Source organism: Lepus europaeus, chromosome 14 (genome assembly GCF_033115175.1).
Source record: "Lepus europaeus isolate LE1 chromosome 14, mLepTim1.pri, whole genome shotgun sequence".
Classification (NCBI taxonomy): domain Eukaryota; kingdom Metazoa; phylum Chordata; class Mammalia; order Lagomorpha; family Leporidae; genus Lepus; species Lepus europaeus.
In genome coordinates, this window is record NC_084840.1 from 2,380,275 (window position 1) to 2,394,153 (window position 13,879).

Below are 13,879 nucleotides of genomic sequence, written 5' to 3' on the forward strand. Positions count from 1 at the left end.
AACGTGCTGCCCCGGCCCTTCGCACAGAGGACAGCAACGCTTAACCTGCTGGACGGCACAGCTCAGCCCCTCTCACGCCCTGACCCGTCGCCGCCGTCAGCTGCCCACCCCTTGCCCTCTCTGTTCCCTCCCGACGCTGATCAACGTGGGTGGTGTTGGTTACCTGCCTAAGCCATTCGTGCCGCCGTCCCGTGCACCTGGGTTTGTCCAAGTCCCCGTGGTCCTCTCTGTAGTCGAGTGCACGAGAAGAGGGGCCCAGCCCAGCCTGGGGGTGCATCTTGATTGGCATAACCGAATCATGACAACGCCTCACCCAAGAAGCAACGCGTGGCCGGTTCTGCCGTGAGCGTGAGGCCCTGGGGAAGGCTTCTCCACTCCCGGAAGCAGTCACGGGACTCACGGCCCCCGCAGCCCCCAGCACACTGCAGGTGTCACTGCTCGCTGCTCCAGCCTGTGTCCCCGTCAAGGCAGCAGCACACAGAGGGGAGAGGCCGGGGGTGGCCTCTGGTGACGTCATCGAGCCAGCCTGGTGACTGTGCTCCAGCTTTATGCTCTGGTGGCCTTACGCTCTAACGCTGTAAAATCATAAAATAACCGGGGCAGGTGTTCGGCCAACCGTCGCAGACAGCGGCCTCCCACAGCGGAATGCCCGGGCGCGAGTCCCAGATCCAGCTTCCTACCCACGCACACCCTGCCAGGCGGCAGCCACACCACACGGGAGACCTGCACTGAGCTCCTGGCTCTGACCCTTGCAGGCATTCAGAGGTAAACCAGCAGACAGGAGCCCTCATTCTCTCTCTCTGCTCCCCTCAACCCCGTCTCTCAAATGAGTCACATTTTTTAAGAAAGTTGGAGGGGAATAGGATTACAAAAATGTTGTCACTTTAAAAGCATTTGTGGCCGGCGCTGAAGCTCACTAGGCTAATCCTCTGCCTGCGGCGCTGGCACACCGGGTTCTAGTCCCGGATGGGGCGCCAGTTCTGTCCTGGTTGCCCCTCTTCCAGGCCAGCTCTCTGCTGTGGCCCAGGAGGGCAGTGGAGGATGGCTCAAGTCCTTGGGCCCTGCACCCCATGGGAGACCAGGAGAAGCTTCTGGCTTCGGATCAGCACGGTGTGCCAGCCGCAGCGCACAGGGCCACAGCGGCCATTGTGGGGTGAACCAACGGAAAAGGAAGACCTTTCTCTCTGTCTCTCTCTCTCACTGTCCACTGTGCCTGTCAAAAAAAAAAAATAGAAGAAAGAAAAAAAAAAAGCATTTGTTCCGATTTCCCACAGCCACGTGCATGGCTGTATTTCTATTCTTACTCAGAGAACATGGCGTGGATAGGGTGGGAGAAATAAAATGAGGATCTGTGTACACTGGATTCTGTCATGTCCTGTGCCTTTGGGAGCCAGACTCTCGGGGCGGGGGGCGGGGGGAGAGCTGTAAGTATTATCCATAAAATACACTTTTTCCTAGTTTGATGCACTAAGAAGTGCAGAAAAATGGCCAACCCGGTGGTAGCAAGGGGCATCCCTGGACGCCAGCTCTCCTCCTGAAACATCAGCTCCCACTAAGAGGGAGTCCGCCCCTCCCAGGCACGGGGCACAAGAGAAGCAAGACGAGCGAGCAGCACCTCGGCCCGACAGCAGGGCAGCTGCCAGACACCACGGCTCTCAACAGCTCCCAGCAGTCCGCTGCAAAGGCGTTCGCTGGCAGTGGTGTGCGAGCGCCGGAATTAACGCGGGACTCCCTGAGTCCGTAAGGGCTCCTCAGTCCACTGATGACCTTTGAGGGGGGCAGAAAACCAAGAAATGACCTTGAAACTGGCAAATGAAAGGAAAAGACAAAGTCTTTTTTCTTGGGTGCTTGGGGTTGGATAGTGTTTGTCTCCCCAGTGGTAGGGAGGTGTTCCTTATGGCCACACGATCTCTTCCTGCAACACGTGCGCCCACTTGGGGACATCACTTGTCATCCCATGGGGCCCTCACCAGAGCCAGCTGTGCTCACAACTGTCAGCTGAATCAACCTCTTTTTCCGTACACGTAGCCTGCCTCAGTATTTCCTTACAGCAGTGAAAAACAGACTAACACGCCAGCTAACCCAGGTAGACCAGGGACCTGTCACTCCACAAAACGGCTCCGGCTAATAGTGAAAACAAGAGGATACAGCTCGCCTGCCATCCTCTTTCAATCCCCAGGATGCATGGGTCCCAGTACTGGACAGCAATGGCTGCCAACATCACAAAAGGAGAGACAACCAGAGGGCAGGTGCCTCAACAGAAGGACCCCCAGGCTGACCAAGTCTCACCAGCCCTTCATCAGTTCATAGAAAAAAACAGGAGAAACGTTTGGAACTGCACAGGGGAAACCTCCAGGCTGAGGAGGCCTCCCCATGCCAAACAGCACAGTCCTCCAATGGACACTTTGCAAGTAAAACAAAGAGAAGTGGGGAAATGTGTCTATTAGAAGACTTTTTAAGTAGGTCAGTCTATAGGGTTTTTTTCTTTCGATATTTATTTATTTATTTATTTGAGAGGTAGTGTTACAGATAGAGAGAAGGAAAGACAAAGGTCTACCATCCACTGGTTCACTCCCCAGATGGCTGCAACAGCCAGAGCTGGGCCTATCTGAAGCCAGGAGCCAAGAGCTTCTTCTGGGTCTCCAACGCGGGTGCAGGGGCCCAAGGACTTGGGCCATCTTCTACTGCTTTTCCAGGCCACAGCAGAGAGCTGGATTGGAAGAGGAGCAGCCGGGACACAAACCAGTGCCCATATGGGATGCCAATGCCGCAAGTGGAGGTTCAGCTCAGTACACCACAGCGCCAGACTATAGGGTTTTAAGCATAACTGGGTGATAAAACCATCAGGACATGTGAGGAAGTCACATGTGAAATCTAGGATTGGGGTGCAAAGTCAGCCACAGGGCAGCACCTCAATAACCAAGGCTCAGGCTGGCACTGTGGTTAGGTTAGGTTAGGCCACCGCTCACAATGCCTACGTCCCATACCGCCACTCACAATGCCCACGTCCCATACTGCCGCTCACAATGCCCACGTCCCATACCACCACTCACAATGCCACATCCCATACCGCCGCTCACAATGCCCACGTCCCATACCACCGCTCACAATGCCCACAACCCATACCGCCGCTCACATACCGCCGCTCACAATGCCCACGTCCCATACCGCCGCTCACAATGCCCACGTCCCATACCGCCGCTCACAATGCCACGTCCCATACCGCCGCTCACAATGCCACGTCCCATACCGCCGCTCACAATGCCCACGTCCCATACCGCCGCTCACATACCACAGCTCACAATGCCACGTCCCATACCACAGCTCACAATGCCACGTCCCATACCGCCGCTCACAATGCCACGTCCCATACCACCGCTCACAATGCCACGTCCCATACCGCCGCTCACAATGCCACGTCCCATACCGCCGCTCACAATGCCCACGTCCCATACCGCCGCTCACAATGCCCACAACCCATACCGCCGCTCACAATGCCACGTCCCATACCGCCGCTCACAATGCCCACGTCCCATACCGCCGCTCACAATGTCCACGTCCCATACCGCCGCTCACAATGCCACGTCCCATACCGCCGCTCACAATGCCACGTCCCATACCGCCGCTCACAATGCCCACGTCCCATACCGCCGCTCACAATGCCACGTCCCATACCGCCGCTCACAATGCCACGTCCCATACCACCGCTCACAATGCCCACAACCCATACCGCCGCTCACATACCGCCGCTCACAATGCCCACGTCCCATACCGCCGCTCACAATGCCCACGTCCCATACCGCCGCTCACATACCACAGCTCACAATGCCACGTCCCATACCGCCGCTCACAATGCCACGTCCCATACCACCGCTCACAATGCCACGTCCCATACCGCCGCTCACAATGCCACGTCCCATACCGCCGCTCACAATGCCCACGTCCCATACCGCCGTTCACAATGCCCACGTCCCATACCGCCACTCACAATGCCACGTCCCATACCACCGCTCACAATGCCACATCCCATACCGCCGCTCACAATGTCCACGTCCCATACCGCCGCTCACAATGCCACATCCCATACCGCCGCTCACAATGCCACGTCCCATACCGCCGCTCACAATGCCCACGTCCCATACCGCCGCTCACAATGTCCACGTCCCATACCGCCGCTCACAATGCCACGTCCCATACCGCCGCTCACAATGCCACGTCCCATACCGCCGCTCACAATGCCCACGTCCCATACTGCCGCTCACAATGTCCACGTCCCATACCGCCGCTCACAATGCCCACGACCCATACCGCCGCTCACAATGCCCATGTCCCATACCGCTGCTCACAATGCCCACGACCCATACTGCTGCTCACAATGCCCACGTCCCATACCACAGCGCCATATACCACAGCGCCAGTTCCAGTCCTGGCTGCTCCCCTTCTAATCCAGCTCCCTGCTAATATGCCTGGGAAGCAATGCACGATGGCTCAAGTCCTTGAGTCCCTGCCACCTACTGAGGCAACCTGGATGGAGTTCCCGGATCCTGGCCTCGACCTGGCCCAGCCCTGGCTGTTGCAGCCATTTGGGGAACAAACCAGCAAATGGAAGATATCTCTCTCTCTCTCTCTCTCTCTCTCTCTCTCTCTCTGTCTGCTTTTCAAATTAAAAAGTATTAAAAAGTAAATAAAAAGGGGCCGGCACCATGGCACAGTAAGTTACTTCACCTGCGGCACCAGCATCCCATACGGGATCTAGTCCCGGCTGCTCCACTTCCGATTCTGATCCAGCTCTCTGCTATGGCCTGGGAAAGCAGTAGAAGATGGCCCAAGTCCTTGGGGTCCTGCACCCACGTGGGAGACCAGAAAGAAGCGCCTGGCTTCTGGCTTCAGATTGGCGCAGCTCTGGCTGTGGCGGCCATTTGGGGAGTGAACCAACAGAAGGAAGAACTTTCTCTCTGTCTCTCCCTCTCACTGTCTATAACTCTACCTCTCAAATAAAATAAATAAAATTTAAAATAAAATAAAATAAATAAATAACCAGACCTCATGGTCTTTGTGCCTGTATGCAGCCTCTCCCCTGGAATGTGGTTGGCCCCAAAAAACTATGCTTCAACCACACAATGAGGTAGAGTAACACTGAGCCACAGGTCATCCGAGCAGCTCCTGGAAGCTTCTGCACTCTTGCAAACCCTGACCGACCAGGTAAAAAGTCCAGTGCAGCACCAGAGACCCTGTAGAAAGGCCACCTGGGGCAGAGCAGGCCTCCTGGGTTAGGTTAGGGCAGCTGGGCTGCCCATGGACAGCAGCCACAGGAGTGGCCACAGCAAAGGGGCCTGGAAGGGCGACTGCCTGGCTCAGCGGCCGGACACCCACGTCCCACACTGGGGCCTGGAAGGCAGCTGCCTGGCTCAGCGGCCGGACACCCACGTCCCACACTGGGGCCTGGAAGGCAGCTGCCTGGCTCAGCGGCCGGACACCCACGTCCCACACTGGGGCCTGGAAGGCAGCTGCCTGGCTCAGCGGCCGGACACCCACGTCCCACACTGGGGCCTGGAAGGCAGCTGCCTGGCTCAGCGGCCGGACACCCACGTCCCACACTGGGGCCTGGAAGGCAGCTGCCTGGCTCAGCGGCCGGACACCCACGTCCCACACTGGGGCCTGGAAGGCAGCTGCCTGGCTCAGCGGCCGGACACCCACGTCCCACACTGGGGCCTGGAAGGCAGCTGCCTGGCTCAGCGGCCGGACACCCACGTCCCACACTGGGGCCTGGAAGGCAGCTGCCTGGCTCAGCGGCCGGACACCCACGTCCCACACTGGGGCCTGGAAGGCAGCTGCCTGGCTCAGTGGCCGGACACCCACGTCCCACACGGGAGCACCTGGGTCCGAGTCCTGGCTCTAGCCTCCTGCTGCACACCCTGGAGGCAGTGGGGTCAGCTCAAGTGATTGGGCTCCTGCCACCCACGTGGGCTCCCAGCTTGAGTCTCAGCCCAAGACTGGCCGTTGTGGGCACTTGGGGAATGAAGCAGCAGGTGGGAGCTTGCTCACTCTCTCCCCCTCTCAAAGAAATGAATAAATAAACTTGGGGGGAGGGGCACAGATCCCGCCAGCTGGATCTGTTCCCGGTAGCAGAGCCGGGGGCAAGAGCATGCTTGGTTTGAAGGCAGTGTCTCGGCAGCAGCGTGGTTGCCAGCAGTCCACACGGAGAGTCACGGCTGTTTTTGGACAGGCCGAGGGGTCTGGGATCGCGGGACCTTGTGCCGGCTCTGCGGCAGCCAGGAAAGTTCTTTCCGATTCTTGACCCGAGTGACACCTGCATGGCCACTGGCCTGGGAATGACTCACTGAGCCATGTTTTTGCTCTCTAAACCTATGTTTTATTTTAAAATAAAAATACTTTTTAGAAAGGCAAAAGAACAAATCATCCACGTGGTTTGGCACAGAGACATTCGCTCGTGTTCCAAAATTCCTTCAGACGATGGACTTCAGAAATCACTCGGCACACCCAGGGGAACTGCTCGCTTATTCTAATCCTCCAGGCTCATCCTGTACAGCCTCAACGCAGGCCTGAGACCTCGCAGCTCACAGAACGGAACCAACGGTGCTCACGTCTCTCAGTCTGTTCTCCTCTGAGAAGAGGCACGCAGGACCAACAAAGGGAACTTTTAGAAACGGCTCCGTTTCCTACTGGCAGAAATGTGCTGGTCTTTTTAGAAATGAATTTCCCAGTTTCAAAGGAGAAAATCTGTATTGCATTTGTGTGTGTGCACGTGTGTGTGTGTGCACATGTGTGCTTCAGTCCGGAACTGATAACATTTAGCCCCACTGTGCTGTGGGCCACTACAGTGCCTTAATACACTGAAAAGGATGGATTGTGCTTTTATTCTTCCCATCTTTTCCATTGTACCTTGATCATCTCCTCTAACTGCACCTCACATCTCACGGTGCAACCTGTTACGTGTGCCGTGTTTCTTAACTACCTACCCTTCCTGATGCCAAAAATTAAGACTTCCCATCAGGAGGTTAAAATTCACTGCCGTGTCTCACACTGCATATTTTGTAAGACTTACAGGACATTTATTTTCATTAAATTAGAAGCTACTGTTACAAACTGAGCTCCTGCTACTGCGACTTCTACCTGTGACCCCAATTCAAACCTGCCCAAGATGGCAACAGACTAAAACCACAGCGAGCTCAGTGGCAAAACAAAGCGGCAGCCGTTACTGTGGTCACCGCGGAGGCAGCTGCCATTTCTAGAACAGCCTCTGAGATGCGGGCGGTGTCCACAGGAAGAGGCGTGTGGTCTGATGCAGCACCTGACTCCAGGGGCTCCCCAAGGCTGGACCTAGAACCCACGAGCGAGCCGGGGTGGTCGCGGTCACAGGGCCTCCCACAGGCACAGGACAGAGGCTCATCTGTCTCAGGAGACCGTCTTCTTTCCCTCTGATGGCATCTAAGAAACTCTCAACTCACAAGTCCCGTGTGGCTTCTTAAAGAGCTCTCCTTCCCCAGAGTCGTGGCTTCCACTCATGAAGACGGAAAAGGGAGAATTCATGACCGGCTTGGGACACTGCCTATCCACAGCTCTTGCCTGACTCAGTTCCTGCTATCCTCGTGGGATATCCTTGGAGGCAGCTTGGCACGCACAGGACGCCAGAGCCGCTGGTGCATCTGCATGGCGCCCCCTCCCCTCGCTGTCCCCATCCCTGCTGTTCCCATGGGGGAGCTGCAATCCCTCGTTACCTTTTTAAAAACTATTTATTTATTTATTTGAAAGGCAGATTTACAGAGAGAGGAGGAGAGACAGAGAGAGATCCTCTATCTTCTGGTTTACTTCCCAAATGGCCACAGTGGCTGGGGCTGGGCCAGGCCCAAGCTGGGAGCCAGGAGCCTCCCACCTGGGTGGCAGGGACCCAAACAGTAGCCACCCTCTGCTGCTCTTCCCAGGCCATCGGCAGGGAGCTGGATCAGAAGTGGAGCAGCCGGGTCTCGAACAAGTGCCCATATGGGATGGCACTGCAGGCAGAGGCTTAACCTGCTGCACCGCCACGCCAGCCCCGGTAATCCCTCATTTCTTAGACGAGTCCACCTACCTCCACAAACCAGGAAAGAAGCCAAGCACAAATGGCACAACCTTTAACCACTCTCCACTGTCTCTGGGTTCACTTTTATTTTAAAAAAATGATTCATATTATTTATTTGAAAGGTCGAGTTAGAGAAAGAGAGAGAGAGAAGGAGAGACAGAGAGTTCTTCCATCTGCTGGTTCACTCTCCAAATGCCCACAATGGCCAGAGCTGGACCAGGCCAAAGCCGGGAGCCAGGAACCCAGTCCTGGTCTCCCATGTGGGTGGCAGGGACCCACGTACTCGAGCCATCAGCGGCTGCCTCCCAGGGTGTGCATTAGCAAGAATGCTGGATGGGAGCAGAGCCAGGACTCAAAGCAGGCCCTCGGATGTGGAATGCAAACGCTCACTCTTCTCTTGACAGAACATCCAGCCTCGGGGATGTTGTTCTCAAACAGGAGGAGCAGCAGGGGCCAGGAAGGCCGTGCTCAGCACACTGGTCCGAGGGCTTCGGCCACAGGTAACGAAGCCGAGTGGGCGTGTGGCCGTGAGGCTTGTCTGCAGCTGGCAGCATCGACACTAACAGCAGCGCTGAGGTGAGAGCCAAGCTTGTTTCTCTCCTACAAAGGCCCAGACATGAGCGGTCCAGGGCCCAGACATGAGTGGTCCAGGGCCCAGACATGAGTGGTCCAGGGCCCAGACATGCGTGGTCCAGGGCCCAGACATGAGTGCTCCAGGGCCCAGACATGTGTGGTCCAGGGCCCAGACATGAGCAGTCCAGGACCCAGACATGCGTGGTCCAGGGCCCAGACATGCGTGGTCCAGGGCCCAGACATGAGTAGTCCAGGGCCCAGACATGAGTGGTCCAGGGCCCAGACATGAGTAGTCCAGGGCCCAGACATGAGCGGTCCAGGGCCCAGACATGAGCGGTCCAGGGCCCAGACATGAGTAGTCCAGGGCCCAGACATGTGTGGTCCAGGGCCCAGACATGCGTGGTCCAGGGCCCAGACATGAGTAGTCCAGGGCCCAGACATGTGTGGTCCAGGGCCCAGACATGAGCAGTCCAGGACCCAGACATGAGCGGTCCAGGGCCCAGACATGAGCGGTCCAGGGCCCAGACATGAGTGCTCCAGGGCCCAGACATGAGTGCTCCAGGGCCCAGACATGCGTGGTCCAGGGCCCAGACATGAGTGCTCCAGGGCCCAGACATGAGTGCTCCAGGGCCCAGACATGAGTGCTCCAGGGCCCAGACATGCGTGGTCCAGGCTGGCACAAAGGCTCTGCTGCAGGATCCACTGGGACCCAGGCTTCTGTGGTCCTGTCACTCTGCTCCTCCTGAGGCCTCTACAGGACACCTCTCACTAAGACCATAGCTCCAGCCGTGCACACAGTCCAGCCAGCAGGAGCCGGAGGCCACAGCCCTCACCGCTGCTGGCACTGTCTGGAGATGGCATACAACACTTCTACCTACATCCCATCGGCCAAAGCTCAGCTACAGCACCTCATCTAGTTGCAAGGGAGGCTGGGAAAGACCTTTATCATGAGAGTCATGTGGACAGCTAAAATTTATTTATTTTTATTTGAGAGACACAGAGAGAGGGACACAGACATACACAGCAAGCTCTAGCGGCTGATTCACTCCGCAGATGCCTACAATGGTCGGCGCCGACCTGGGACCAAAGCCAGAATCTGAGAACCCAATCCGGGCCCCCCAGGTGGGTGGCAGGGACCCAAGTCCTTGAGCCAACCCCACTGCCTCCCAGGGTCTGCGTTAGTGGGAAACGAGTTGGGGGCCAGAGTTGGGGACCAGAGCCGGGAATCAGACCCAGGTACTACGAAGTGGGACGCAGGCCTCTTAACCGCTGGATTAAATGCTCGCTCCTGGACAGCTCCAGGTTAGGGAATGCTGTCACTAAGGCGAGCAGGGGAGACAGAGCTACGGGACAACTGGGGATCCCAACGTCCCACTCGGAGAGTAAGAGCGAGCATCCTTAGTCAGGACCACGGTGGCACCGGCAGGGACATCCTGCGCTGGCACAGGCAGACTGCACACCACGTGTCGGGCTCCAGCTCTGAGACTCCACAGCTTCCCACACCCTGCTCATCGAGAAGAAAACTGGTCCCAGGCCTCACGTTCAGGTGCAACAAAGTCCAGAGAACAGAGACGAAGCACCCTTCCCTGCCTCCTGTTTGAAAGGGAAAGGCCCTTCCTAAAGCAGCCTCTGGTGTCACTGCCAGACCGCACCACGCCCCGGGCAAGGAGGCCGCAGCACCCTGACAGGCTCAGACCAGTCAGCACCAGGCAGCGGGGCCAGCAGGGGGCCAGCAGGGGCCCAGCCTCTGAAGCCAAGGCTGCCTGGGGGCACTGCAGCCCCCGACACCCCTGGGTGCTATGGTTGGAGAATGGGGAAGATGCTGGGTGGCCCCCAACAGCATCCAGCGAACTTCATGGTCTCAACTTTCTTCCTGGTTCAGTGACCAGCCAGACAGCTTGGACCTGAGACTCCCTGGTCAGACCGGTCTTATGCCAAGCCAGGTGTGGGAGTGTGACCCCCCAGGTGGAGGGGCCGGCACCTGGGCCCAGCTCCCCTGCCCCTACCCTGCGGGGGGGGGGGGGGGGGGGACAGTGGGATCAGGGTGGAGCCACTGCACTTAACCCTTACGGGACAAATAAGAGAGAACTCCCCGGAGAGAAATGCATGCTGGTTTTAAGCTGAATCTCATTTCTTTAGAAACATCGGGTCACAGAGGAAGCCGCTGGGCCTTCTCGGGGTACGTGTGACTAAGTCCACCCCAGCAGAAGTCGGCACATGCCCATCCCCCCCCCGGGGCCCGGCTGCAGCCTTGCCTCCAGCAGGACTTCCCTGTGGGCGAGCTTTCTCTCTCTTTGATTCAAAACCAATTCAATGGGCATTTTTCAAAGGAAGACAATTCTGGCTAAAACAGGGAAGCACATTTTGAAAGTTCTATTCCAGGCAAACCAAGGGTTTTACAAGAAACAGAGATGAGAGAAGCGTGCCGTATGGCCCACTGGTGCTGGACCCTGCCAGCGCCCTTCCGTCTGGGCCCGAGCCGGCCGGCAGAGGACACCGGCCTGTGATCGCCCAGTCTGGGCACAGGAGTGGCTTATCCAGGGAAGCTACCGGAAGGCCTCAGGAACCCATTCTAAAAATATACACCGTCCTAAGAGAATGAAAGTCTCAAAGCCAACATCTCAGAAACGAAGCAACTCCTTCCACACCTGTGCCTCTACCTGGAGATCGGCAGAAACTTCAGGAAGAAAAATGCAGGTGACGCAGATGACTTTGTCACAGACCAAAGGACGGCTGTCTAGAAGTATAGCCTGGTCCCATCCCAAGCCACGAGCACACCGGCAGTGCGGCTGCTTCCAGCTCGCGCCCCCCAACCCCACCAAAACCCACGCCCGGTGCATCCACCGGCTAGTCTCCTGCGCTCAGAGTTAGCAGGCTTGAACGTTACTGTCGCACGACAGCCTCTTGCAAGCCTGCAAAATCGTACAGCAGCCGCTTCGTGAGAAATCTTAAAGTTGTGCTTTAGCTTTGCCGTCACTCTCTCCGTTGTCTCACTGTAACTCACACGTAGCTCGGGGAGGGCGCGGGGTGCACACGGGCTCCGGGTCTGCTCGGCGACACAGGCTTCAGAGCCATCAGGACGGCACAGCCCGGGACTTCCGTGGGCTCGGGCGCTTACGATTCACAGCCCCGGGCCTTTCTCCCAGGATGAAGCAATGCCCTGGCAGCGGTCACTCTTCCCCCCCTCCCACACCTCGAGAGCGTTCCCGTCCACAGAACCAGAGGCCAGCCCTGGGCCGGGCTCGGTGTCGCCACTCTGCCACCCCGCGGGCTGTGGCCTTAGTCATTCACACAGGGTCCGTGCACCTGCCTCACACCTCTGGCCGTGTGATACACACTTCCCTGCTTGTAAAAAACACCAGGAGCGTCGTCCTGCTAACACCCAATGCACACCCCTTCTCACCTGCCTTCCGGCCCCTACCCTCTGGGGGAAACCAGCAGGTCCCCGAATGCTTGAGACGGGGACAGCTTGGACCCAGCTTCCTCCACTTCCCCCCTCGCAACACCACCGGGGAAGGGACTTGGAGCAGGCTCGGTCCCCTGGCAGCTCCGTCCCCTGGCAGCGGCCCAGCAGGAATCTGGAGATTCAATCCCAGGACTTGGCGAGGCCGGGCCCTGACTTGCGCTCCTTCTAAAGCGCTTCGGTGACTTAACAAACACGCACCCGAGACCCGAACCCAGGCTTTCCTCTCAGGGAGAGGCTCACGTCGCCAAGAGGAGGGGCCAGGAAGCGCTTTGCCGATTCTGCAAAGAACTAGGGGAAAGCCCGGGTTAAAGCCTCGTCTGGGAGGTGTTTCCGACGCCGGAAGCACACACACAGAATCCAAGTCAGCTGTGGACACGCAAAGGCTTGCGGGCCGGGGTCCCCGAGGCCCGGCAGCCCCGCGGAGGAAGGGTCGGGGGTCGCGGCGGCGTCCGGCCGCCCGGTGGGTTTGCGCCTCCTCTGGCCTCTGCTCTCTCACTCCGCCCCCTCAGCCTCTCTTACAAAACCTGCCGGTTCCTCTTCTTCCCTCTGCGGGCAGGGAAGGGACCCGCACAGCCCAGGAAGGCGACGCCGCCGCCCTTTCTGCGCGACCGTCCTGCGGCGCCGCACCCAGCGCGCGGCAAAGCCCGCTCCGCGCCGGGAGTCCCCAGGGAAACCTCCAGGCCGGAGGGACGGCCCCGAGCCGACCCGCGCCAGGGCCACAGGGCGTCGCCCGCCGCGCCTGCACCTGCACCTGCCTCCCGCAGCGCCTCTCGAGGCTTAACCCTCGCAGGCTTGCGGGCCCGCGGCCGAGCTGCCCGCCCGCCCGCGCCCGGACACCGCCCCGGTCCGAGGACGCCCGCGCCCAGGTGGAGCCCGGGGCGGCCCCGCCGGGGTCCGAGGACGCCCGCGCCCAGGTGGACCCAGGGACGCCCGCGCCCAGGTGGAACCCGGGGAGGCCCCGCCGGGGTCCGAGGACGCCCGCGCCCAGGTGCAGCCCGGGGCGGCCCCGCCGGAGTCCGGGGACGCCCGCGCCCAGGTGGACCCAGGGACGCCCGCGCCCAGGTGGAGCCCAGGGCAGCCCCTCCGGGACCCGGGGACGCCTGGGACGCCGTGCAGCAGGCGGAGAGCCCAGGTGGAGCCCGGGGCGGCCCCGCCGGGGTCCGAGGACGCCCGCGCCCAGGTGGAGCCCGGGGAGGCCCCTCCGGGACCCGGGGACGCCCGGGACGCCGTGCAGCAGGCGGGGAGCCCAGGTGGAGCCCGGGGCGGCCCCGCCGGGACCCGGGGTTCCCGGGACGCCGTGCAGCAGGCGGAGACGGGGCGTACCTCGGATGTAGGCGCTCCGGGCCTCGTCCAGCTGGCTGGAGGCGGCGCCGCCCATGGTCGAGGTGCGGTGGGCGCGGTGCCGTGCGGTACTGGGCGTAGCGGGCCAGCTAGCTGGAGAGCGCCGACCGCGGCTCCGGGCAAAGCCGGCCTGTGCAGCGGGCGCCGCCTCCCGGGCGCCTCCCCCGGCCGCGCCCCAGCGCCTGTGCGGCCGCCTCCCGCCCCTTGGCGGTCGCTCCGGGGCCGCCTCTGCCGGGACTTCCCGCCGGCTGGTCGCCGACCTGCGGCGGCCCAGAAACACCGTGGAGGGAGAGGACGGCGTCCCGGCCACCGCAGGCCTCCCGGCGTCTCTGAGCCGCTGGGCTCGGGACCCCATCGCTCTGCACGCTGCACCCCCCCACCCAGGGAGAAGGCTGGCCCCCACCAGCTCCACCCGTGCC

At 59.8% G+C, this 13,879-nt stretch overlaps 1 protein-coding gene across 2 annotated transcripts in view; it reads right to left on the minus strand.

Moving 5' to 3' along the window:
- The window catches only part of NIBAN1 (niban apoptosis regulator 1), a 106,973-nt gene extending 93,453 nt beyond the window's left edge, over positions 1 to 13,520 (minus strand). For both annotated transcript variants that reach the window (XM_062211498.1, XM_062211497.1), the window contains exon 1: positions 13,443 to 13,520. In XM_062211498.1, coding sequence (XP_062067482.1) covers positions 13,443 to 13,497 — 55 coding nt within the window. In that variant the 5' untranslated portion in view covers positions 13,498 to 13,520. The remainder of the gene's footprint in view (positions 1 to 13,442) is intronic.
- Between the last annotated feature and the right edge of the window lie 359 nt (positions 13,521 to 13,879).